The 23,738-nt window shown below is 54.0% G+C and overlaps 3 protein-coding genes across 3 annotated transcripts; all 3 read left to right on the forward strand.

Annotated features, from left to right (window-relative positions):
- Positions 1 to 3,057: 3,057 nt before the first annotated feature.
- On the forward strand, positions 3,058 to 10,912 carry EMWEY_00030290 (hypothetical protein, conserved; the record flags this gene model as incomplete). The annotated part of the gene is made up of 13 exons (XM_013481610.1): positions 3,058 to 3,490; positions 3,707 to 3,787; positions 4,065 to 4,290; positions 4,435 to 4,505; positions 5,128 to 5,155; positions 5,370 to 5,800; positions 6,541 to 6,700; positions 7,551 to 8,335; positions 8,643 to 8,839; positions 9,098 to 9,203; positions 9,588 to 9,985; positions 10,072 to 10,183; positions 10,413 to 10,912. The coding sequence occupies 13 exons, from the start codon at positions 3,058 to 3,060 to the stop codon at positions 10,910 to 10,912; spliced, it is 3,528 nt and encodes a 1,175-aa protein (XP_013337064.1).
- A 1,486-nt stretch (positions 10,913 to 12,398) lies between these two features.
- EMWEY_00030300 (hypothetical protein, conserved) lies at positions 12,399 to 16,421 on the forward strand (the record flags this gene model as incomplete). Its single annotated transcript, XM_013481611.1, has 4 exons — positions 12,399 to 13,814; positions 14,091 to 15,381; positions 15,562 to 16,092; positions 16,363 to 16,421. The coding sequence occupies 4 exons, from the start codon at positions 12,399 to 12,401 to the stop codon at positions 16,419 to 16,421; spliced, it is 3,297 nt and encodes a 1,098-aa protein (XP_013337065.1).
- A 2,025-nt stretch (positions 16,422 to 18,446) lies between these two features.
- Positions 18,447 to 23,058, forward strand: EMWEY_00030310 (PAN domain-containing protein, putative; the record flags this gene model as incomplete). The annotated part of the gene is made up of 6 exons (XM_013481612.1): positions 18,447 to 19,320; positions 19,699 to 19,923; positions 20,132 to 20,374; positions 20,569 to 20,852; positions 21,035 to 22,406; positions 22,589 to 23,058. The coding sequence occupies 6 exons, from the start codon at positions 18,447 to 18,449 to the stop codon at positions 23,056 to 23,058; spliced, it is 3,468 nt and encodes a 1,155-aa protein (XP_013337066.1).
- Between the last annotated feature and the right edge of the window lie 680 nt (positions 23,059 to 23,738).

A 23,738-nucleotide genomic window follows, 5' to 3' on the forward strand; every position in this document is an offset into this window, starting at 1 on the left:
CTCTATCCTTTACACAGCACACATCACAGAGCCCTCGTAGCGCACTATGCTTTGCTGTCCTAACTCTCCGCAGAACACACCAATACAACACCGACAACCTGCTCTTTATCCAAACTCAGCCTCTGTAGGGGATATCAGGGAAGCCCAAAAGACCTACTGTACCCCCGAACACTAATCTGCTCCCAAACATCCTTGCAATCAACAGACTTCCCCGTCGCACAGGTGAAGTATCCACGACCACAAGGTCAACTGTCCTCGAAACGAAAAGAGACGCGACGCGCCAGACAAGAGACGCTTGACGTCCCATCAGAGACCTTCAACGCCTCACTTCTTCAACCCAAACGTCTCCAATCAACGCGCCAAACACAACATGCAATCACACATCACTCTCCTCACACGACAATACCCCGGCTCAAAGGTGACCCCTCACACCAACCATGATGCGAGCTAACCTCCGTTCATCTACCTTGAGCAGCCTCCATACCGCTAAGTCCGCTGAGTGGTCGGGTGCAGCAAAACCCTCGTCTTGATAGCGTGTTTCCTACGCCTTTACAAAGATCTTCCTGTGCTTACGTTCTCAAAAGGCCAGAAATAACACATCTCGCCCTCGTTTCTCACCCCATCTCGTTCCACTAAATTTGAAAATCCTACGTATGGTTGCAGTCGATGAATTCCCTTCCCTGACAGTTACTGGCTGATTGGCAGCAGCTTCTCTCTCAAGTTTGAAGGTTCCATGGGTGATGAAGAATCCCTATGAAGGTACGAACACTTTCGCCCTTATTGTCGTAAAGGAGCATTGCACCGTCGGGCCGCCTACGCCATTGTTGCGGTGCGAAGGGAAGCAGTTGCATTTCCGATTCGTCAGCGGGGGTGCAGTGCTCCTCACATGCTCGATGGCAATGGATTCCTGACCAGTGTCTGCTGTAGAAAGGGGCTTCTAAATATATGTATATTGGTGGGCTCACACATCGGCAAAAGCAGGGCCACTTCTTGCTCTTTGTGCCAAAGTGTTCTCAATCAGCTTTCACAGTTGCCAAGTCTCATGCAGACGTCATTGTCATTTTATGCAGGCTTTACAAGGAAGCTACGGGTGGATCGAACTAAGCGTTTAAAGATATTCGGCTGCAGCTGCGTAGCTGATTGTCTTGCAGCAAGGCTGGAGTACCATTCTAAGGCTGACACGGAACCGTCTAACAACAAACTGTACCGAGCGAAGAAAACAAAGGTGGCCCTCAGCGAGCCAATGCATTCTTTTATATAACGATCACCAAACATTAAGCAGTGGTAGCGAAGCAGGTGGAGGCTAGAAAGTACCAGGCAGCGGTCACCGTCTCTTTTCCTACTTGCATCAGTTGAGCTACTGGTATGTTACATTAATAGCTATGTGATTGACATATTTGGCCCCAAGCCCGCTCGGCGATTATTTACACTGGCAGTAGCAGGATCCGTGAGTACATCATTTGTCGTGCTGTAGCCCACCCGGGTTCTGTGGGGAAACGCATGGAATCAACCAAAGCTTGAAGGTTCTTTGCTTGTTTTACATACCATTGTTGTTGTTCATCTTGATGCTGCAGGCGGTGATGCCGCAGATGGGGCTCCCGGCATGAGAAAACCGCGTTCGCATCACCTGCAGGAAGGGCATAAACAACCGGAATCTCAAGCCCCCCCGTCAACATTTTTCTTGTGCTGACCTTGGGCTTGTTAGTTCGGAAGCCTCAGCAGCTTGCCTTCTCGGCGTCTTCAGCAGCAGCAGCCGGTTTATATTCAGCAATTTTACTAGCGGGGGGTGGAAGCAGCTGCGGCAGGTGTGGCGGGATCCTCTTTTGACTGCTCCTGTACAGCTCTGAACGGTTCCTTGCATGACTGCCTTCAGCAGGATCTGCAGTAGCAGCCATGCGAAGAAGCAGCAGTTTCAACAGGATGATCCACTGGCCCTCCGGGGCAGAAGGAACACGGCCCCCATCCCAGGTGACCGTTTCCCGCATCGTAGTGCTGCGTCGTGCTGCTGCAGTGCTGCTGCAGTGCACACTGGTTGTTCCTGCTAGTGCTGCTGCAGCTTCTTCTGCGAATGCCTGGACTTTCCTCTGCTGGCGTGTCCTGTCTTGTTAGAGCTCCTTCACGTATGTTTGATGCATGACGCTTTTGTCTCCGACTGCTACTGGTTTTTTGAAAACGTCTTCGAGAACAAATTCTACTGTTGTGTGCCCTGAGCTATTTAAGTAACTCAGCTTGCAACAGGAGGAAGGCAGGTCTTCTCTGCAGTATCCGCGTCTCCTAGTAGGGAGAATGCTATTAATAGGGTGGATGGGTACCTTAGTGTGAGCGCTCAAGTGGGTGTGGGCAGCTATTTAAGGCTAGCATCTCGGCAAAACGCAGTTGGGTTTTGGGCTGGAGGCGTCTGCTGCTTAAGGGGAGCGGACACCCAGAGCACTTGCTCCACACCACTTCTATTTATCAGCCACCAGCAGGTAACATATACCACGGGCATTAGCCTCGATAGATGACGAAGAAGACACTTCCTGTGATGCATTTGCGCATTAACCTTACAATGAGCACATATTATGGGTCGTTGCGGCAATACAGCCTTGCACTCAAGGGCTCTGCATGGGGCGCTGTAAGTTGACAGTGGCCGAGGGGTGCGGACAGGTCCTTCTATGTGTTTCGCAAGTGTGACGAGATTTCTTCTTCATACATTTAGCTTTAAATACTCATTTAGCGCTGCTCCTTTAGGGTTGTGTTGTTGCTTCATGCAGAAAACAGTCGGCTGCAGGTGCTGCCGCTCCTCACGCGGCCCCACACTCTGGGGCCCTGCGAATGTAGTTTCGTCCCACGAGAACATGGCGCTTGTAGACTGTTTGTTTGCAGTTGATCGTTTAATTATTTTGTCTCAGGAACAGAATTTTTGTCTTGTTCTTCTCTCGTTATATCAGTCCTCCCGTGCAGTAGCTCCCCGCTTCCGGCGGTGCAACCCTAGAGGAGGCCCTGGGCCGTTTTGTTTGGAGGTCCTCCAGTCAACCACAAACAACAGTGGCATCAGCAGCAGCTCATTGGTATCCGATGCCGCCAAAGGGCCCCTCCCGTGGGGGCCCCCCGGGGTTGGAAGCCCGGTCGAGTTCGAAGGCGGCTGGGGCCCCGGGGGCCCCCTCAGAGGCCCCGGGACTTCCTGAGCTTGATGATGCAGCTTTAGACCGTCTGCAGCAGCAGATTCTGGAGGATGATGAATTTGCAGATGACATGCGAGCGTTGCTGCTCGCCCGCTTTCGCGCCAAGCACCGCAAAGGGCGGGGGCCCCCAGGGTCTCAGGGGTTTGAAGAGGGCTGGGACGCCTCTAGTGAAGACAACTGCGAGAGCAGTGGAGAGGATGAAGGGAGGGAACCGGACCCAGAAGACGTCAGAAGACTGCAGGAGTTAGGCTATACCCTACAGCCCAACGAACGCCTCCTCACTAGGGGTAAGGGTCGCCTTGCGCGAGCAGACAAGGGAAACGCGGGTAGGGTCCTGAATGGCCCGCAGCCTTAAAAGGTGCAACGGAAATCCGGGCCTTTGTTGTCTGTCCATCTTGTTTTAGCAAGGCACCACCTGACCTTGTGGATTGTTTAGGGCTCTGGGGGCCCCATTTTTTCACCTCTCTCTCAGGTCATTGCTGTACATGCACCGAACCTCAATAGACATATTCGTCACTCTGCTCTTGTGTGCTCTACTTCAGCCCGCAAGTCTTCGAAACATGCGACAGCAGAAGCAACGAATATGGAGACAGAGGAGGACTTACCCCTTTGCGACCAGCAGGGTGAGTGGCCCGTTGGGATTACCGGGGATCGTCTGGGTTCGGGTGCTCGAGTGCTAGGTAGCTGCAGTGGAACTTCTGCCGTGTCCCTCATTGCTGCCGTTGCTGCAGCCTGGGCTGTAGATTCTGCTGAAGTTTCTGCTGCACTGGCTGGAGCAGTCAATGCGTCGGCCCCCCATACCGTCTCTGCTGCAGTTCTTGCTGCAGTTCTTGCTGCAGTTCGTGCTGCAGTTCTTGCTGCAGTTCTTGCTGCAGCATTTACCGCATGTTACGGTGGCAGAGCTTGTGCAGCATCTTGTGTTTGTGGCGCTGGGTACAGGGTTGCTGCAGAAGTTGGAGGAGCTCAAGTATGATCCTCCCCCCGGCATGCGTCGGGTCCCTTTTGTGGAGACGTTGGCAATAGTGGCGGAGCCGGTGACCGCTGACGGTGAGGGGGAGACAGGGGAGACGAAGGAGACAAAGGCGCCAATCGATGCTGCTGACGACCTGAAGAGAGAAGCGTTCTTGTAAGGCGCCCCTTGCATTGGTGTCATTGCTGCAGCAATCCTTAAATGTCTCCCTGTCTTTGAACTCGCCTCCAGGAAGCTGCACTTGCCCCTTGACTGCACCATCTTGCTTTCTGTTTGACTGGCTGTCCTATGCCTCCTTAGATTCTGCTTTTGCGTTGTGTCATGCATGCCTGTGTTTGATTACCCCCCCTTCTTCTTCGCTGACCTCCCCTGTATGTTCCTTTCAGTTCTACTTTATTTCCTTCTCTCTATCTGCTCACGTGCCTCCCCCTTTGCCTTCGTCTGCGTCTTTGCCTCCTTCCGTGCCTTTAACCATTTCTGTTACCCTTCCTCCCATTGCGTCTCCTCCCTCGTCTCCTCCTTTTACCCCTGTCCCCTCTTGTCTCTTCGTTTGTGGGGAGTGAACAGCAGGAGACACTTGGGGGGTCGAGCTTTTGCATTAGAAGCACTGGTTACATTAACAGTGGTTTCGTGCCTGTGCCGGCTTTGATGCATTGAAGCCCGGCACTGGCTAATTATGTATCCTTTCTTCTGCCGTTATTTGCTCCTTTTTGTCTTGGTTTTCGCTTTTTCTTCCTTTCGCTGTCCAAGATTACATATGTGTTCCCGTCTCGGTGTCTGAATGCACCTGTTTTCCCTCTGTTTTCTTTTAACACCGTTGCTGCTATTCGTTGTCCCCGGTTCCCAGTAGGTGCTCTTCTCTGTTTTCTTGTCTCCTTTCGCTCCTATTCTTCTTCGTCTGGTGTTTTTCAAATTGTCTCTCCAGGGTGTACTTCCCTTCCGTTGTGTCGCTTTTAGAGCCTATGCAGATCTCGTGTTTTGTGCTTGTGTCAGTCTGCGTATGTCTGTGTCTGATATCTCGGTTTGGGTGGCTAACGCTCTCCCTCGTGCTAATTATCCCTCGGTTATCCCCGCCTCCATTTGTTAGACCCTTGGAATCAGTGCACCACTCCTGTAAATGGCGTTGCTGCTGCCTCTGGTAGTGTGGCTGTCTCCTTGGGACATTTCAGTATTTCCGGTACTCAGTGACGCTGGAACCGTTGCTGCTAATGCTGCTATTTGTGTTGCTGCTGCAGCGTGCAGCAGGTGCAGAAAACCGTCCCCATCGCGCTGGCGCGGCTGCGGGCAGTAGGCCTTCAGTTCACTCGGCCAGGAGATTTCCTTGCAGAAATGCTGAAGAGCGACCAACAGATGGGTAAAATTCGAGCTCGCATTGAAGAGGAGCAGCAGCGACAGCAGCAATTTGCAGACAAGCTGAATAGGAATTTCAACAAGAAGTTTAACAAACTCAGCGGCCATCGCATCGTGAGGGAACAAGAAGAAGCACGACAGCGGAATCTGCAGCTGAAGGCAATTGAAGGCTGGAAGACAGATAGAGCCAAAGCGCGACGAGAGGGAAAAACAAACAAGGAAGCTGAAGAAGACTTCGATGACTGGCTCCTTGGACAACAGCAAAATAAAGAGGCACTAACACCAAACCATCAACGCAACTTTAAACAAAAGCAAGGTGCGGGAGGCCCACCCAAGCTCGCGCCCCACAAGCCAAGGAGACAAAAAGGAATACACAAAAAAAAGGCAAAAGCAGCGACACCCAAGAAAGCCGGCAATCGGAGGGGGAAAAGAAGGGGCAACCGATGAAAGCAAGCACACAATCCAACCAAAAACGCAAGTCAGCGCAAGGCATCCCCCGCGGCTCTCAAGTAGAGAATCGGCAGACCAGTATAGCGGTGGCATGCGACAGGAGGAGACATATCTGAGGAGACACCTCAGCGACGCACGCATCCCAGAGGCACCTCCACCTGGTGCAGGGATAGACTGCCCTGAGGGTCCTTTTAATTATTAAGTTTGTTGCCATTTTTCTTTTATGGTACTTGAGACCCTGATACTTTTGAGGAGGCCCGCAGTGCCTCGCATGCGAACACAGAACTGCACATGTCAGGGAGGCAAATTCGTAGAAAAAATCGAGGTACAGACAGAGCGAAAGCGAGTGAGGTACATAAAAGGGTATGTAACTAGAAGACAGAGGGAGAGTACATGCGGCTAAGAAATGCAGGCCATGCAGCATCAAATTTGTGACTGCTCTTAGGTCGACTACGCGTATATCTTGTCCCTGTCCCTAGAACCCTGTTGTCCGAGTATCCGTCATCTTTTCAGTATGCAGCATTATTCCCCTTTACAGTTGCTGTACGACAAGCTGCCGCTCCTGTGCTCCTATGCATCGGGGTGCATATTCCTAGCGTTCTTCAGCTTCTGGGCGCTCCATGGGGGCCCCCGTTGGCAGCGGCCTTGTGGTGTTCTCCTCACCTGTGGGTATCCACTGGTGTCACGAGGCCGGGGACTTCAACATCCCTGAGTTTTGCTTCGGTGTTTACTGCCACCCATGCGTGAAGCTGGCTCAAGAACTACTGTATGCAGGACAAGCGCTCAGATCATGCTCCAGGCTACCTACTGAACACTACAGCATTTCTCTACAGTACTCATGCATTCAGAAAAGGAAGATCGACTGTTTTTGCTTCCTCAAGGCTGTTACGTCCCTCATATCTTTGTAATAGGTGCGTTCTCGTGCCCTTGTCACACGGCTATTCAGTGGGGAGAACAACACAGGAGAGTGATGCCCTCTAGGCGGAGTATGTACAGCTGGTGTCCCACATACACACACGCGTTCTCCATAAATTTTGACTATATCAAAAATAGTTTGTTGAGTTGTATATGCAGCTAGCCTTGGTGTGTGGAAGGTCACCACGGACCTCCGGGGGGAATGGGGGACCAGGTGACCCCAGGAATTGTTTGTGGCTCCTTCCAGTATTTGCCGCTAATAAACAGAGTTTAAAGCCAACTAAATGGCTGCAGAAGATTTTCAAAAGGCTCATGGGGCCCCTGCGGGGCCCCACAGCTGCCGAGGACCGGCCTGCACCCGCTGTCTCCCGGCGCCGCTGCTGCATGCGGAGTCGCAGCTTTAGAGACAACCGAGGGGAGCAGCAGCCCTGCTCCATCAAGAGTAAGACTTAATTTATCGAAGGTAACTACTGCCCCTGGGGGCTTGGCTTGGGGCATATACCCTAAAAGGTATCTAATGCTTGTATAACTCGCAGCAGTACCTCTCGAGAGGACATGAGGAGACAGCTGCACACAAGCTGCGCTGCTACAGCGAACCAACCTTCAAGGAGTTGAAACCGGCACACACAAGTTCTTTGCCGGGGAACTATTATTTTGTCCCCTTGTGCTGTGTTGCGAGCTGGGGCGTGGCTCCCCCGCAGGTCCCTTGCGGACAGCATTCGGTGCTGCTTCCCGACGCTGGGGAATCTGCTTCAAAGAGTTGAACTTCTTCTGTCTCCTCGCGTGTTACTTGAGCTTTGCATCGTAACCTTAGGGAGAGGAAATCCCAAGGATATCGCACCCATGAGGCCCCCAGGCAGGCGACAGGAAACAACTACAGAGCGTTTCGTGTCCCCTTATGAACTAATAGAGGAAGAACAAGCATCCCTTAAGGAGGCCAAGAAAGCGAAGGACACGAGGGAGTCTCCTGGTGTCCCACCTGCCCTTCATAGGGAGACACTTAACAAGTCTCCCCATCACTGGTGGCGGCTGCATCTCCAGGGACGGTCTCTAATTACTGCTGAAGAGAAGGAGGACGCAAAAACAGGAACAGCAGCATCACCAACAACAGAGAACGAACAAGGGCTCAACACAGGGTCTCTCGCTGGTAACCCCTATGGCAGCGCTACTGCTGCTGCCCTCGAGCAACGAGGAGACACTCCCACCACCCTGAGGCGCCCTACCAACCCCGTACATAAAGTTGCCGTCAATAAAGTAGAGAGAAGAGAAGACAGAAAATGGGGGCAGCAGGGAGACACAAACAGCGACAGACAAGGGGACAAACAAGGGACTCGACAAAAGCCTCCCCAGGAGCAGCGAGGTCCTTCCGTCAGTCCTAGAGACCTACCGCAGCAGCAGGACCACCAACACCAACCACAGCGGCAAAGGCAGTCAAAGGTTTTGGAAGACGCACAGCAGCAGCACCACCACCAGAAATGTCTCGTTGGTTTCGGCGTTTCCTCTTCATCTAAAACATCGAATACCCGAAGCATATCCCAGCCTCGCAGCCTCAGGGGCCTCATGCCCCGGCTGTCTCCTCCTCGTCCGTTGGCTGTACTCCATTGGCCAGAGCTGTCTGCTTGTCTCCTTTTCTTGTACAGTGTCTGGTTCCCTGCCTGTCTCCCTGTCTGTCCCCCTTCCTGCATCCTCGTTTGTGTCCGTGCTTGCCACCTCCTCTGTTGCCTGCTGTTCCACTGGGAGCCACCCTCCGCCCTGAACTGTCTGAGCAGCTGGTTTTGCGTCCGCTGCTGCAGGCCGCCTATCGTCTGTCCCTTTGTCTCTTGGGTGCCGCCTGGGAGCCCTTCAGAAGGCACTAGAAGGGCCCCCTCCCCTCAAAGTCGAAGCTACCAAGCAGAGCAGCACAGTCAGAACGTCTGCCTCTGGAAGCGTGCACCACTCAGACCCTCCTCAGAGGCCACCCACAATCTCCCCGGGATCCTCCACCTCTGCGGTGAGTACAAGCACTCTTCCAAGAGTTGGATCCCACCCCCTGTCCTTCTGAGTCTAGTAGAGCGCGCCTATAGCAGTTGTGCAGAAGCAAGGCAAGCACGGTCAGAGGGTTTGTTAAGGGCCTCGTGTTTTGTGTTGAGGGTGTGCCCCCGTAACGATGGAGGACAGATTGAGACTTGAGAAGGAGAAAGGAAGCAGAAACGGAAGGCAGGAGTGTGATAGACTGAACAGAAACCAAACCCTGCGGTTTGTGCTGCAGCGGGGATCGTCAAAGATGGTGCTCTCTCTCCTTGCTGTTGGTGGGGCCCTCAGCATCACCCTCAGCTGCGTCGCTGCTGTGGGGGCCCTTTCAACTGCAGTTCGGAGTATGTTTGTCTCCTCTCTGCTGTGTCTGTCCCCTTCTATGTCTCCTGAGCCTCGGCTGCAAACTGCACTTATCTCTAGCTAGCCCTCTCGCTGTACGTAGCCGCCTCTGCCTCCATCGCTGCCTCGGCTTGTCCCTCGTTCTTTGGTTTTTGTTGTGTGCCTCGTTCCTCTCTCTTTGTTGCTCCATCTCTCCGTATCTTTTATCTCAAAGTCCTCCACCTGTCTCCTTCTCTGCAACGCAGTGGTTTAGAGAAGGGGGACTGATGCCCTGGCTGCTGCTTCGGGCGGTAGGGTGCGTGAAGCAGAAGGCTGCAGAAGGCAATGCCCTCATGGATGTATCCTCACCGCTGACGAGTCGTGTGCTGCTGGTCTCTCCCATGCAGTCGCCGAGGCGCCGATTGTCTTCCTGGAAAAAAAGCCGGAGACACCACAGGCCTTCAAGTTCCAGGGCATGGCACCAGAAAGGCCCTTCTTAAGACCTTTAGAGGGGTCTTCCGGGGTGCCGTTCAAAGTCCCCGCCTCCGAGGAGTGGATGGAGGACAAGGCGATGCATGCAGGGCCCCTGGGTGAGCTTGCAGAGGGGCAGCAGCAGAGGCAGCAGCTGCCGCGGTCCTCTTCGACACATGCCTTGCATGGAGGGAGAGGGAGTAGTTTGGAACCAGGGTTGGAGAGGCACGAGGCCTTCATTGTCTCCTCTGCTGGATCAAGAGCTGTAGACATCGGAAGGCTGCGAGATGTCCCTTTGCAGGAGCTGGGGCTTTCTTCCGCTTTGCTGCTGCGGGTAAGGAGTGCGTGCCTCTTGCGTGCCTCCTCGTCCACACCCAATCGTTGTTGTCCTCTGCAGATGCTGTCTTCTTTTGCTTGCAGCCCCGCACTGACGAAGAACACCTCTTCAGGGTGAAGGATGCAGCTCGCAATCTCCAGACAGGAGAAACGCTCCTGTATCTAAGTCGGGGGCAAATCCTTCTGCTGAAACAAGGTAAGCTGATGAGATGCATCAACAGCACAGCAACACAGCAAGCGAGGCTTGTTTTCTGCTTGCCTCAGGTATGTCTTCAGCATAGACAGCCCCCACTTGCTGCGTCTGCGTCTGCGTCTCCTGCTGCTGCTTTCCTTGCTACTTGGTTTACTGCTGTTGCTACTACTGCTGGTTCTGCTGCTCTGTCCTTGCTGCTACATCTGCTGCTGGTGCTAGTGCTGCGTTGCAGAGATCGGACTGCTGCTGTCTCCCGAAGGTTTTGTTTTGGCCGCTTGGGAGCTGCCGCAGCCTTTCACAGAGGGCCATTCAAGGGCCCTATCTCTGCAGCAGCTTCAACACAGGTATGAGACCGAAGCAACAGCTGCTGCTTCTGCCTCGTCTTTCGTTAGCAGCGGGTCTTCTGGGGATAGTCTGAAGGAGACAGCAGAGGTGCTGGGACAAGCTGAGGGGATGATGTCTCCTTCCTTCCCCAACACACACAGACCCACTCCACCCCCTCCCTCCAGCCCTCTTGAGTTTGCTTTATTGGATCTGGGAGAACCCCTTCTGAGTGGGTTTCCAGAAGAGAGTCCCACAAAACCAGTACACAAGGGGCAGCCTGCCGTGCTGGGGCCTCCGCAGGCCACCGAGCGCTCTGGACCTTCCCAAGGCACAGGCGCGACCCCTTTTTTTGTTGCAGGTGGGCCTCCAGTGATGAGGCCTGAGGGTTTTCAGAATGCTGAAAGCTAAGGAAAAACCGTAGCAGCTTACGGCTTGCTGTAGCAGGGCCTCTAAAAAGAAAGCACTTTTTTGCTGAGTATCTGGGTATCTGATCACCTACGACGAGTTTTGTTGTAGGAGAAAGACAAGGGAGGAGGAGTGCAAACCTTCAGCGCCACAGGCCCGGTAGTATCGAGGATCCTTGTATCTTTTAGACCAGGAACAAAACTAAGCTGTGCAGCAGCAAGCCAGAAACTCCGAGAGAAGCGCAGCGACACTGAGGCACCAGCATTCTTTTAGCTGTCTCCACATTGCGGAGCAGCGCGTGTCTCCTCTCCGCCGGAGACGCTGCTACTTTCAACACAAATCAAGAGAAGAAGACCTTCTCTCCCAATAAAGACAGTGCACACCGTTCCTTTGCTTGTCCTCGTTTGAGCCATCGGGGGCCTAACAAGAGACTGTAGAGCCCCTAGACAAATCTTCCAAGACACACATAGTTAAGGCTTTTGCTGTTGCAGCTGGAGCGATTATATCGAAGGCCACGCAGAGGTCCCTAGGGGAGGGGCGTTAGACCCAAGGGCCCCCAGAGGCCCCCACAGCTTTCCAGCCTGCAGGAGCGTCCTCGAGTGCCACGAGGAGCAAGCATGCAGCAATCCAGTATCAGTACTCGAGGGCATCCTGAGAGTTAACAGGGGGAATCACCAGCCGGACCGTTGTGGCCCCCTATCCCTGTATAGGGTCCCCCATCTCCACTGGAGTTTTTAAAGCACCACATTTCTAGTAGGTTCTTTAAGGGACCTAATCCACTTGTAGTGGGAACTTAGGGGGAACGTTGACGCGAAAAGGTGGCGCTGGTTCTCGATGTGTCTCAAATAAACCCTTTTATGCTCACTAAACACTCACTGCATACGCAGTTGGTGCTGTATGTACACCTCAGCGTCTCACCTGAAACCTGAAGCCCTAAACTCTAAACTAGAAGACCTATGGCTCACTGCCCCTCCTGCATTAACTTCTGTTCCCCTTATCGTTAGGAGACAGCTACAGCAATACTAGCTAAACCTTAGTTTCTAAACCCTAAACCATTAACGTAGAACCCTGGCGAGCCGGGTGAGTGGCGGCAGGCGAAGGATATAATTGAATTTGCTGTTTGACTTGAGCAAACTAGATCGAATGATTAACGTAGCATTGCCTTTAAATTCGCTACTAGTGGTGTGTAGAGAAGCAGCAGCAGCAGCAGCTGCTGCTGCTGCAGCAAAGTCCAGAGAGAAGATCCGAGGGCCCCGGGGCCCCAAGCGCTGCGTTGTCCGCTGGGCGTGCAGCAACGAAGGAGGAAAGAAAGGGGCTTTCTCCCTTAGTCGTTAAATATCGAGCTGAAGTCCTCAATTAATTCTTTGCTGTCGTCTTCCTCGTGCCCTAGGGGCCTCTGGGGGCCCCTAACAAGCCATGCTGCTCTCGCTGCAGTGGTACCTCTCCCAGACTTAGGGGCTCATCTCAGGTGTACATACACCACAGCCCAATGGCGCCTCTGCCAGATGGGTCTTCTTGGAGTCTCTTCTGGGGCCTCCTGCTGTCGGTTTCTTCTCTCCTCTCTTCCCTCGGCGTGTCCGCCTCAGATGGCGGAGGGCCCTTAGGGGCCCTACCGGTGCAAACTGCTCCGCATCTATCTGCTCCCTCAGGCCTCCCTGCAGAGGTGGGAGTTCCAACCATCGGTCTGCAAAGGGAGGAAATCCCTGAGACACTAAGCGGGATCCAGTCAGGGGGGGCTAAGGTGGCCCCCGGTTCCTCTGGGGTTCCTGGCGTGGGTAGTGCGTCCCCTCCAGTTCCCTCGTTGCAACTAGAGGCCCCTGCTTCAGGTGCAGGAGGGCCCGCTGAGGGGTTGAGGCCCCCTCTCCTGCCTGACAGTTCATCGTCGAGGCTGTCGCCTACCCCCTCTGGGGCCCATCTGAAGGGGCCTTCCGTTGTGGGGGGAACTCAGACGCTTACAGCCATTGGAGTGACTGCAGATGGCACAGCATCATCATCCGCCAAGCTTCCAGGGTGGTTCCCCACCACACAGGGGCATCTCGTCTCTCCTGAGGGGTTCCAAGCCTTGCCTAAGGGGCCTTCTGTTACCCGTGAGGGGCTCCTAGGATCCCTTACGAAAGAGGAAGGCAAGAGCGACATCCACCCTGATGAGACTCAGCATCAGCTGTTGCAGGCGCCGCAGGAGCCGCAGCACCAACATGAACAGCCGCAGGTAAAGGAGGCCGTGTCGCAGCTGCCGGAGACGCAGCAGCAGCCGCTGCAGCAATTGCAGCAGGGACAGCATCAAGAACTACGGCAAGAACAACAGCTGCAGCAGGCGCAGCCACAGCAACAGGTTGCTCAGGAACAGCACCCCCAACAGGAGCAGCAGCAGGAACAGCAGCAGGAGCAGCAGCAACAGCAGCAGCAACAGCAGCAGGAGCCGTATCCCCGCGAACAGGGACCGCAAGAGCAGCAGGAGGAACCACAGCAAGAGCATGGGCCCCAGGAGCGTACTAGTGTAGCTCAGCGTGATTCTGCTGCTACTGCTTCTGCATCATCTGACTCTCAAGGTACTTCTGCTGCTGAAGATGAGGGGGCAGCAGCTAAGGAAGAGAGTCTGCAGGGTACCACACCTACGAGTGCCTCCGACGACCCTAGCGGGGGCCCCCGTGATAAAGCAGAAGGGGCCCGAGGACGTGAAGGAGGGGAAGGGTCGACGGAAGGCTCAACAGCAAAGGATGCTTCCTCAGGGAGCGGTTGGGGGTTCTATTTGCAGGCTGTAGAGGAAGGGGTAGTTCCCTCCTCTTGGGGGGCCCTCCTTAGCGGAGTAGTCTTGCTGCTGACGTTGGGGGCCCTTGCTGCAACAGGGGGTACTGGCGGGGGTGCAGTCTTCCTTGCCGTTCTCTTGGGGGCCCTCAAACTTAAAGTTAGAGACGCTATTCCTCTTAGCAAGGCAAGGATGCTGTTGCTGCTCGTGCTGCACGTGCTGCAACTGTAGCTCCTGCTGCTCCTGCTCCTGCTGCTCACCAAGCTCGTGCTGCTGATGCTGATGCTGCTTCTGTGATACCTGCTGCTCCTCCTTTTCCTAACTTTATGCTGCTGCCCTTGCTGTTCCTTCTTAGGCGGCTTCAGTTTCTTCTGTGGAGTCCTACAATCACTACTACTGCTGTTGTTGCTGCTATTGCTGCTGCTGCTGCTGCAGGTTATGGTTTGCTGCTCCGCGTTTACGGGGACTTACATGCACAGGAGGAGGGAAATTCAGGAGGGCCTCTCAGCAGTAGACGAGGTGCGTATCCCTGTGTCCTCCGCTGCTGCCGCTGCTGCTGCTGCAGCTGCTGCTACGGTGGGGCTGCAGTGCGTGTGCATGCATGATTTGGTGTTCAATGCGCTTCAGATGTGGCTCAACCTGTTGGTGCCGATGGCCCTTAGCGGGACGCTTGTGGGGGTCTTGCTGAACTCGTTGTGTCCTCCGTCGGTACTGCTGGTGCTGCTGCTGGTGCTGCTCGGGGCCCTCTGTTGCCGCTCGTTGCTGTCAGCAGTTCGTATGTATCAACAAGAAGAGCAGACACGCAGCATGGAGGCGTTCGACGTTGTCGCCTTTCCAAACCAAGAGTTGTTGCGGGGTTCCCTAAGGGGGGTCCCCAGGGGACCTCCCTCAACGGAGTTGTGGGGGCCTTCCCCGCGTGCGGCAGACGAGGAGCTGCAGCCGGCGCTGAGGAACCCACTCTCTTGCAACAGCAGCAGCAGCAGCACAGAAAACAGCAAAGGCAGGGGCCTGCTGCTGCACACAGAGGCAATCCACAGAATGGCTCTTACCGATTCTCTGGTAGAGGCTACCGGGACACCAAGGGAGTTGGAGCCTCTTTCTCTTGCAGCAGCAGCAGCAGCAACGGCTGCTGCAGGAGACAGTGCCAGCAGCAGAAGACCCAGCGGCGGCGACACTGAGGAGCAGCAGCAGGAGCAGCACGTGCAGCATCTACCTCAGCACGACTATTTCGTTACTCCCAGCAGCAGGCCCCCACCCACTCAAGAAGAGGGTCCTGAAGGCTTGCCCGTTTCCCCCCTGGTTATATCGCTGGAGGCCCAAGACAGGCTGCTGCAGATGACGCACATCTGTGCGTTTGCATCTCAGGAGATCGCTGGAGAATCTGCTGCTGCTGCTGCGGAGGTCCCCCCTCTCACGGGAGCCCCCCGATTCAGCTTACGACGAGGGTGGTGGCGGCGCGCAAAGAGCTTCTTGACAGCAGAAGGAACCTCGCCCAGCGGCAGTGACTTCCTTGTTGGACTACACACGGGGGGGCCCCACGACAATCCCTTCGCGGATGCTGCAGAGGAATACATCGTACATCCCCCGGCAGGCGCGTTGGGGGGCCCCTCGTCTCCAGCAGTGGATGGAGACAACTCGCGTACACAGCATCAACAACAGGAAATGTGTGTGCAGCGACTTTGGCGGCGCTGCGTCGGTTCTGCAGCAGCAGCAGGAATGTGCCTGCGTAGGGCCTGCACCCACCTCTTTTCTTCGTCTCCAGTTAGGGAGCCGCAGCACCAACTGCTGTCTCCTTTGCTGCTCTTTGTCGTTGGGTGCAGTCTCGCAGCTCACAACTTTATCGCTAGGGGCTGCTGGGGTTCGGCGGTTGCTGTTGCTGCTGCTGCTGCTGCTGCGGGTGCTGCAGTTCAGCTGTCCGTCTCGCTCGCTGTGGTGAAAGAGTTCAAAGCGGCGCACCCGCACTTCTCGTTTGGTGCTGCTGCTGTTGCTGCTGCTTCTGCTGCTGCAGTCCGCATGGTTAACCGGGGCCGCTCTTTTGCGACGAGCTGCAGGACCGTCTGCTGCAGGGCATGGAGAGCAGCAGTACGAGGGACCCTGTGGGGTCTCCGCGCTGCTGCCCACCCGCTTCAGCAGCAGCAGCAGACAGGGCGTGCAGCGCCTGGGCGGCGGTTGCAGGAGAGTGCTTTGCTGCAAGGGAGGGGGACTCGTTTGGGGTCTGTGGAGATGGAGACCCTGTCTGTGTCTGTGGGTGGGGCCCCAGACGCGGGGCCCCGCAGACTCTCTCCATCTCTCGCATCAGTCCCCCTTTCCCCTCATTTTCCTGCTGCAACGGAACAAGAAGGAGACAGTGCAACAGAAGAGGCAGAGCTGCTGCTGCGGGCCCTGCTGGTAGCCCCTATTGTTGGTATGTTAACGGGGGTCTTGGCAGGGCTTCTCGGTATAGGCGGGGGCCTCTTGTTTTCTCCTCTGCTGCTTTTGCTGCAGCTGGATCCTGTTGTTGCTGTGGCTACTTCGTCAGCTTGCGTTGTATATACGTCATCTGCTACAAGCCTGCAATTCCTGCTACTGGGGAGACTCTATCTGCTGCCGTGTCTCATCTTCGGTAGCACTGCAGCAGCAGCTGCTGCAGCTGGCTGCCTGGGGGTCCATGCCGTCCGCAGGCTGTGCGCAGGCAGAAGAAGCTTTGTTGCATTTCTTGTTGCTGCAGCTGTTGCTGTGGCCACTTTAATGACTCTGAGACGTTACTTTAAAGGGGGCCCCGTTTAAATTCTCACAGAAACAGCAGGGGGAGGGGGCCCGAGTCTCTTCTCCAGCATCTGTCCCTTTTTTTTCCCCTCCGAAATCGTCGCTGCAACGCAGCATAGTGGAGACAATGCAGCAAACAGACAAAGCTGCTGTTGTGGGCCCTGCAGGTGGCCCAGTCCGGGGAGAAGGGAGGGGGGTGCCCCCTTGGTAATCGTAGCGGGACTAACTGCTGTTTGGGGGCCCCCAGGGGCACCACGGCAGGTCGCTGCGAACCACCTGCTTGAGTACGCAGTTCATAGAGACTGTGCTGAGAGGCTCTAAACCATTGTTTGGATATGAGGGGCTCTTTACGGTGTGCAACCCTAGCGGTGTGTCGTTTGTATACCCGTTGGGGGTCCCCATATAGGGGTCCCCTCAAGAATATTCGGTGGCTCTCTGCGGAAATGCGAATGGGCGCGTTAGCGGGGCAGTTGTAGTTACATCTGTGCGGGCTTTAGCTAACAAGAGACACAGTAGCAGCACCTAGGATGATTCAGTGCCTCTATAACTAAGCACTCAGGGGGAGACCGAGTAACTGCAACCAGATTATACTGCCACAAGAGACGTCTTGGCCTCGAGGAAAGGGGGCATCAAAGAGAGGAGGGGACCTCGAAGAGAAAACACTTAACAGAGAAGGAAACGGAGGGGTTGGGGCACACCCAACAACGCTTGATCCAACTAGAATTGTCTCTGTTGTTTTCTACAATTGTAACGTTGTGTTCCGTCTTTGTATGAAATGTCTCTCTTGCCCTCGTCAGTTAGAGATATCTCTGCTTTCTTGTTTAAATGCCAGAACTTCTGCTGCTTCTTCCATCAAATAGAATTGTCTCTTCCCGGTTCGTTTCGACGTGTAAAGTTGCACCCTTGTTGCTCATTCGCTTCGCCTCCAAACGTGGCTCAACGCATTGTTACTAGTCCTCTAACTAGACTACGGTTAATCGGGATGCGCGAGACAGAGATAGAGAGAGAACAAAGAGCCAAACGCCCCCTGGTGCCTCCTGGGAATGAATACGTGCCATCACAACTTCGTATGAGAACTTGAAAGGCCCCTAAACGACCCCGGATGCTTTCACACTTCAGACGACCACCAGCCCTGCTGTTACAACATGTTCTGGGGCTGCTACTGTTGCTGTCTGTGTTGCAATCCCGTCTTCAGCTGCTGTTGCTTCAGGTGGTGTTGCAGCTTGCCTATGCTATGCAGCGGATGCAGCCCGTGCTGGTTCCCAAGTTGCGGCTGCTCCTGCATTCGCTAGCGCTGGTGCTATAACTCCTTCTTTGCCTCATCCGGACCTACTTGTGGTGCTCTTGCAAATGTTACTGGAGTAATTCGTTCTTTAACTTCTAGTGTTTCAGTTGCCGCTGCAGTTGCCCGGAAATCGGTGCTTACACGCACGGGTGGTCAATGTGCCCACAAATCAGACTTCCGTCTGATTCGAAGGCTGTTTTTGGCTTTTCCTGCTTTATTTATGTTTCATATGCTTTTAAATGTCACGAGTTAATAGTTCTGCTGGAGGTTTCACTTGGCCCTTTTGACAGCCTCGAGGTCACCTCGGGGTCTCGGGGGTAGGGAGTCGGTAGCTGTGTGTGTCTGTGGAGACAACAAAGAGGGCATTAATAGTTGAAATATGTATAAATTTGTTTTTGCAGTGATAACAAGATATTAGTTCTATCTGAATGGCTCTGCTGCTCCGCAGAGAGCGCAGCCTGCAGACGCCAGGCAGCCGTCTCGCTAGCGGCCGTCGCCTGCTGCTCCTGCCTGCTGCTGTCTCCTCCCCTCTTTGTGTTGGCTGGGTCTCCCTGTGGGGGATGAGTGGTTCTATTGTTTTTGGGCAGCACATTTGTGTTTTGATATATTGTTTTTCCGTAGTTTCCTCAAGCGAATCGCAGGAGGGGACGCTGTTGTTGGGGCCGCTGCTCGCGAGCTGCTTCACAGCCTCGGATCTGCTTTTGTTGTTGGTTCCCTTTTTTGGCCCCTCATTTTGTGCAGACGACAGCCAGCTGAGAATCATGGGGCTTCCGGTGACTCTGTTGGTCCTGGGGGGCCTCGGGGGGGCACTTCTGGGGCCTCCTGCTGCGCTGGCTGCTACATCGCAGTCGGGTACCTCCTCAACTCGTACAATGGAATGTTTTGAGTATGGGTACGACTATTACGGGTATGACATGCAGGAAGTCTCTGGTGTGCCATCTCCCGGCGCATGCATGCAGGAATGTATGAACCACAAGGGTTGTGGCTTCTGGAGCTACAGCACCTACACCCTCTCCTGCTACCTTAAGTCTGTGGGGGCTGTGCTAGAGCGGAGACCGTCCCCTGGCATTATCTCTGGTCCCCGTCAATGCAGCTACTCTACCACTTGTTTTGAGCCGGGCATCGACCTCTTCGGCTATGATATCGAAAGCATCGAAGGCCGCTATATCATGAACCCAGTAGACTGTCAGCGTCTCTGTGAAGCTAACCCGCAGTGTGCTTTCTTTAGCTGGAGGTTTTCTAATCATTCTTGCTATTTGAAGAGCTCTCCTGCAATCCTTAATCGCCGCGAGGACCCTGATGTAACATCGGGTCCCCGATCCTGCGTAGGCAGCGCAGTGACTCTTCCTTCTCCTGAGGACTACCCCACCCCCTTCGACCCCGAAACAGCCCCTCCTCCGTGTGTCCTAGCTGGAGTGGACTTGAGAGGACACAACGTAAAGACAGCGAAGGCGCGCTCCCCTGCTGCTTGCCAGATGCTCTGCCTCAAACACAGAGACTGCGAGTACTGGACTTGGAGCACTCATTCCCACATCTGCTCCCTTAAGAATGCAGATGCCCTAAGCGGCCGCTCAGAAGGGCAACACACCCTCGACAAGGTCTCTGGTGCTAAGAGATGTATTCCTGTCGTTCCAGGTAAACAAAAGATAGAGTGCTCCTCATCCACACACACACCCTCCTCTAAGCTGTCTATCCCCGTCTTCCGTTGGAGACGGACAAGGACAAGGCATTCTAATGCTACTGTCTCGCAGATATTCACTATTGGCTTCGGATGTCTTTGTGTCTCCGTTTGTGTCTCGCTGACACTTTCTGCCGCGATTTATTGCTGCCTACTGTTCTTTGTTCTCTTCTGCTTCTCCTTCCCTCTTCACTTATTTTGTCTACTACTGTCTCCTCCAGCCCAACGTCTGGTTCTACATTCACGATGCCCTGCTGCATGCGCTCCTGGCTGCTGCTGGTGGTGGTACTAACACTACTAGGGCTGATTGTGGCATTATGGTTTGTCTTCACCAGGTTGTCAGTTCGTTGACGTCGGGGTTGTTGGTGCTGTTCTAAGCAAGCGCTCGGTTGCTTCTTTTGATCTTTGTCAAATTCACTGCGCTGCCTTTTCTGGTTGCACGCATTTCTCTTTTGATTTAAAGTCGGGAGATTGCAATCTCTGGTCTTCCTTCAATACCTACTCCAAGGGCATCACCACAGACGGGCTGGTCTCAGGAAGGGCATTCTGCGATGCAGAAGGTACATGGATGCCCCCAACGAAACAGCAGCATCGACAATAGAACTAGCAGCAGCGCCGAACGCAACAGCCACGGGGGGAGGAGATTTATTGTGGCGTATATGGATTCTGGCTTGTTGTGCACTTCTATTTGTTTTCTGTTGTCTGTGACTCCGTTTGTCGTTTCCCATTCCTGTTTGAAGTGTACCTCCTGCTGCTGTTGCTGCGCAGAGATTTGCTTCGAGCAGGCGGATTATGTGGGGCACAACGTGGAAGAGAACGAGACTGGGGAGGTCGACTCTCCTGCTGCTTGCCAGGCGATGTGCCAGCATAACGCTGACTGCCACTACTGGACGTGGCTGAACACTAACAAGGGCTGTTATCTAAAGGATGCAGATGCACTTGAGGGACGCACAAACGACCCTACTGCCCTCGGCAGATACTCAGGACCTAAGTACTGCAACATGAGCTATGGTCAGCAGCACATACACACACAATAAAAAACCGCTCCAGTACACCCACTGAATGCAGCCGCAGCCACTGCAACCATCAGCCAATGCCCAACATGAGCAGCAGCAGAAGCTGCTGCTGCGGCAGCGTAAGATGGTGTACCAGCAATTAGTGGTGTAACATCTGTTGTGTTGTTTTGTGCGTATTCATTACCTTAGGCTGTTTATCCATAAATGCGGTGTACTCGGGGATGTCCCTACAGACAACGGAGACAGAGGATTATCTCCTTTGCAGCTCTAAGTGTGCTGAGCATCCCTTTTGTACCGCATGGACATACCATGGAGATATGCGGCTATGTTCTCTCTTCTCTGGAGAACCTACGCTCCTCTCTAAGCCTGTTAGAGGAGCAGTCTCCGCCCTTAAGAACTGCTTCCAACAGGAAGAAGAAGAACAAAGCTGCTTCGATGAAGGCATTCAATATCCCCTCGACAATGTTGTCAAGGTACAGGAATTAAATATAGACCCACAGAATACACGAGAAATAAATATATACGTCATAGACAGAAATAACATTCTGCAGCAGCAGAAACGCCTTTCCATCGATATCCTTGCATACCTTCTGTTATTGTACAAACCCATGAATGGGAGGGCTGTCTCCATTGCTGTCTGTCTTTGTGTCTGCAGATAGCTTCTGCTGGCTCTGCCCATGAATGCTATTTGCTTTGCGGGCTTGAGTCCACTTGTTCGAAGTGGACATTCAAGAGCGGAGACACTTGCGTGATGATGAAGAACGCCGACTCGGACAGCAGCAGCACCAGCAGCAGCAGCACCAGCAGCAGCAGCACCAGCAGCACCAGCAGCAGCAGCACCAGCAGCACCAGCGGCAGCAGCGGCAGCGGCGACGTGGTGTACGACCCCGCAAGTGTTTCCGGTCCCAAGTTGTGTAGCGAAATGCCTCTGCTGTCGGGGCCTGCATCCTTCAAGGGGACACCTCTGCGCGTGTCGTCTGTCTTCTCTCCTAAGGGTTGTGCCGAGCAGTGTCTGCAGAATCCACAATGCCGTTACTGGAGCTTCCTCTTGGGGAAGGAGACGAACTGCCAACTCTATAGCAAGATTGAATCCCTTGAAACCCAACCTAATTGTATATCTGGTTTTGTCCCTCGCGTTCTGCTTGCATCTAACTGTAGTTACCCTGAGGAGACAATTGTGGCAACAGTCTTCGTGACCTCTGTGGAGACATGCTCATCCGAGTGTGTTGCTAACCCCAGATGCCGTGCCTGGTCAGCAGTGGTGGAGCCTTCTGCTGCTCTCGCGCAGCTGAACAGCAGCAGCAGCAGCTTGACACCAGCGGGAACATCAGCTGCTAGTACTGATGAGGTCACTTGCCACTTGCACAGCGATGACAACACCCCTTCTTATTCCTTCTCTCCCCGCACTTTCTGCGGCACTTCTCTTAACCCTAAGACTCTACGAAAAGGAAAGACTTATACTGTTATCGCAGGGGACGAGATCTTTAGCAACCCTCTCGATCTTGTTGACTGTCCTACCCATTGTGCAAGCAACCCTGATTGCTTAGGTTGGTCTTATGATGTACAGAGAGGCTGTCTTGGGTTTGATTCAATAGATGCAGAAGAAGAGAATACAGGAGCTATCTCTGCCCCTGTAGATAGACCTGCCCCTGCTCTTCGTTTTAATATTGCATTCGTTGGAGGAGACACCATCACGCCGGCGTCTTCACGAGCAGCAGCAGCAACCAAATCTTCTGCTGCACCTTTCCGATCTCTTCGTATTGGTATTGTTCCAACGTCTAGTGCTGGCGCTGTTGCTGCTGCTGGTGCTGCTCCTACTGCTCCTGTTCCTGCTCTTTATCCTTTCACACCCAATAAGAAGATAGCCCCCTCATACAATGACTGTATCACTGCATGCACCAAGGAACTTGCATGCGTTGCGTGGACATTTAAGGAGGGTGCATGCACACTCTTCTCCAACACAGAAGGAACCGTCTTCGAACCCAATGCCATCTCAGGAACACGCTCCATTCAGCAACCCCTGCCTTGTAAGATACACTACCTATGATGTACCTCCCCCTGATCCTTCTGCTGCTGCTGTTGATGTTGTTGTTGCGCTTCTCCCACTGCTCCGGCGGCCTTATTCTGTTTACGCTGATACTGCAGAGGGCATTCAATGCCGCTGGATAGCGTACCTGCGGTTTAGGGTTTGTGATATATATGTATTCAGGGGACTTTGCAGTGGGCCAGAAGTACGCGGCAGACCCCTTGGTGTCTTTCCCTACTGGCCCTATAACGAACGCCAATGGAGACGTCATAGATGGAGGAGAGCCTTTAACCCCCATTGAGTGTGCAGAACGCGCAGCAGCAGATCAGTGTTGGAGTTTTGACTTGGTTGCAGGCAGGTGCTTCGTCTACGGTGATTGCGCAGTCTCCGAAGAAGCACAAACATTCGTCTCTGGCATTTCTTATTTCACCGCAGAGGACATCGCCACTGCAGAAGCACGCATGAGAGGAGGCAAGGTGAAGACACCGGCAGCAGCAGAAGGGGAAGAGATCACCCACGCTGCAGAAACACTGGCAGCACACACTGACCAAAAGCCTGTAGAAGTCGGGGGGGAGCAGGCGCAGCAGCACACGCAGCAGCAGGAACAGCAGCAGACGGCTCCTCAGCAGCAACAGGAGGAGAAAGACGACTAGAAGTCAGAAACCTCCCGTTGCAACTGCACACATAAACGCAACTGCTACAGGCAGCAAATGCACTGCCTATGGTGCTGTTGTCGGTACACCTGCAGCGGCAGCAGCTCCCCAAGAGACAGATGTCTCCTTCCCTATAGTTTTCTTTTGGTGACGTCTGTCGGCTCAGCCGCAGGTGCCCACAGACAACTGAAAATCGCTTAATAGTTTTTGCATGATACACAACAAACCCTAAACCGTAAACCCTAGGCACTCTGAGTGTTCCTGCTGCAGCAAGAGGACTGTTGCAGTTGCAACAGCAATGTATCGAGTTGTTGCTAATAGAGTAGGTGCTGCTACATGTGCTGCAACAAACGCATCTTCCTGGTGATGGCATGTGCTGCCGCTGGTCTCATCGTAGGCATGCAAGCAGAGGCAGCAGCAACAGCAAGGCGAACAGAAGCAATAGTAGCCGCAGCATAGGCAGCAACACGTCGAATCGGCTATGCTGCTAAGACAAAGGGAACCCTTAAGGTGGTATGTAGGGGAGGGAAACCCTGGAGTTATTAGGTTAGTATCATTGATTAACAGGAGCAAACGCAGCAGCAGCATTACGAGCTGCTGCTGTTGTTGCTGCTCTGAGCATGCCTATTCAAGTGCACCACAGCTGCTGAGGCAGCCGCAGCATCGGGCAGCAGCAAAAG

This window comes from Eimeria maxima, genomic scaffold, assembly GCF_000499605.1.
Source record: "Eimeria maxima Weybridge genomic scaffold, Emw_scaff367, whole genome shotgun sequence".
Classification (NCBI taxonomy): Eukaryota; Apicomplexa; class Conoidasida; order Eucoccidiorida; family Eimeriidae; genus Eimeria; species Eimeria maxima.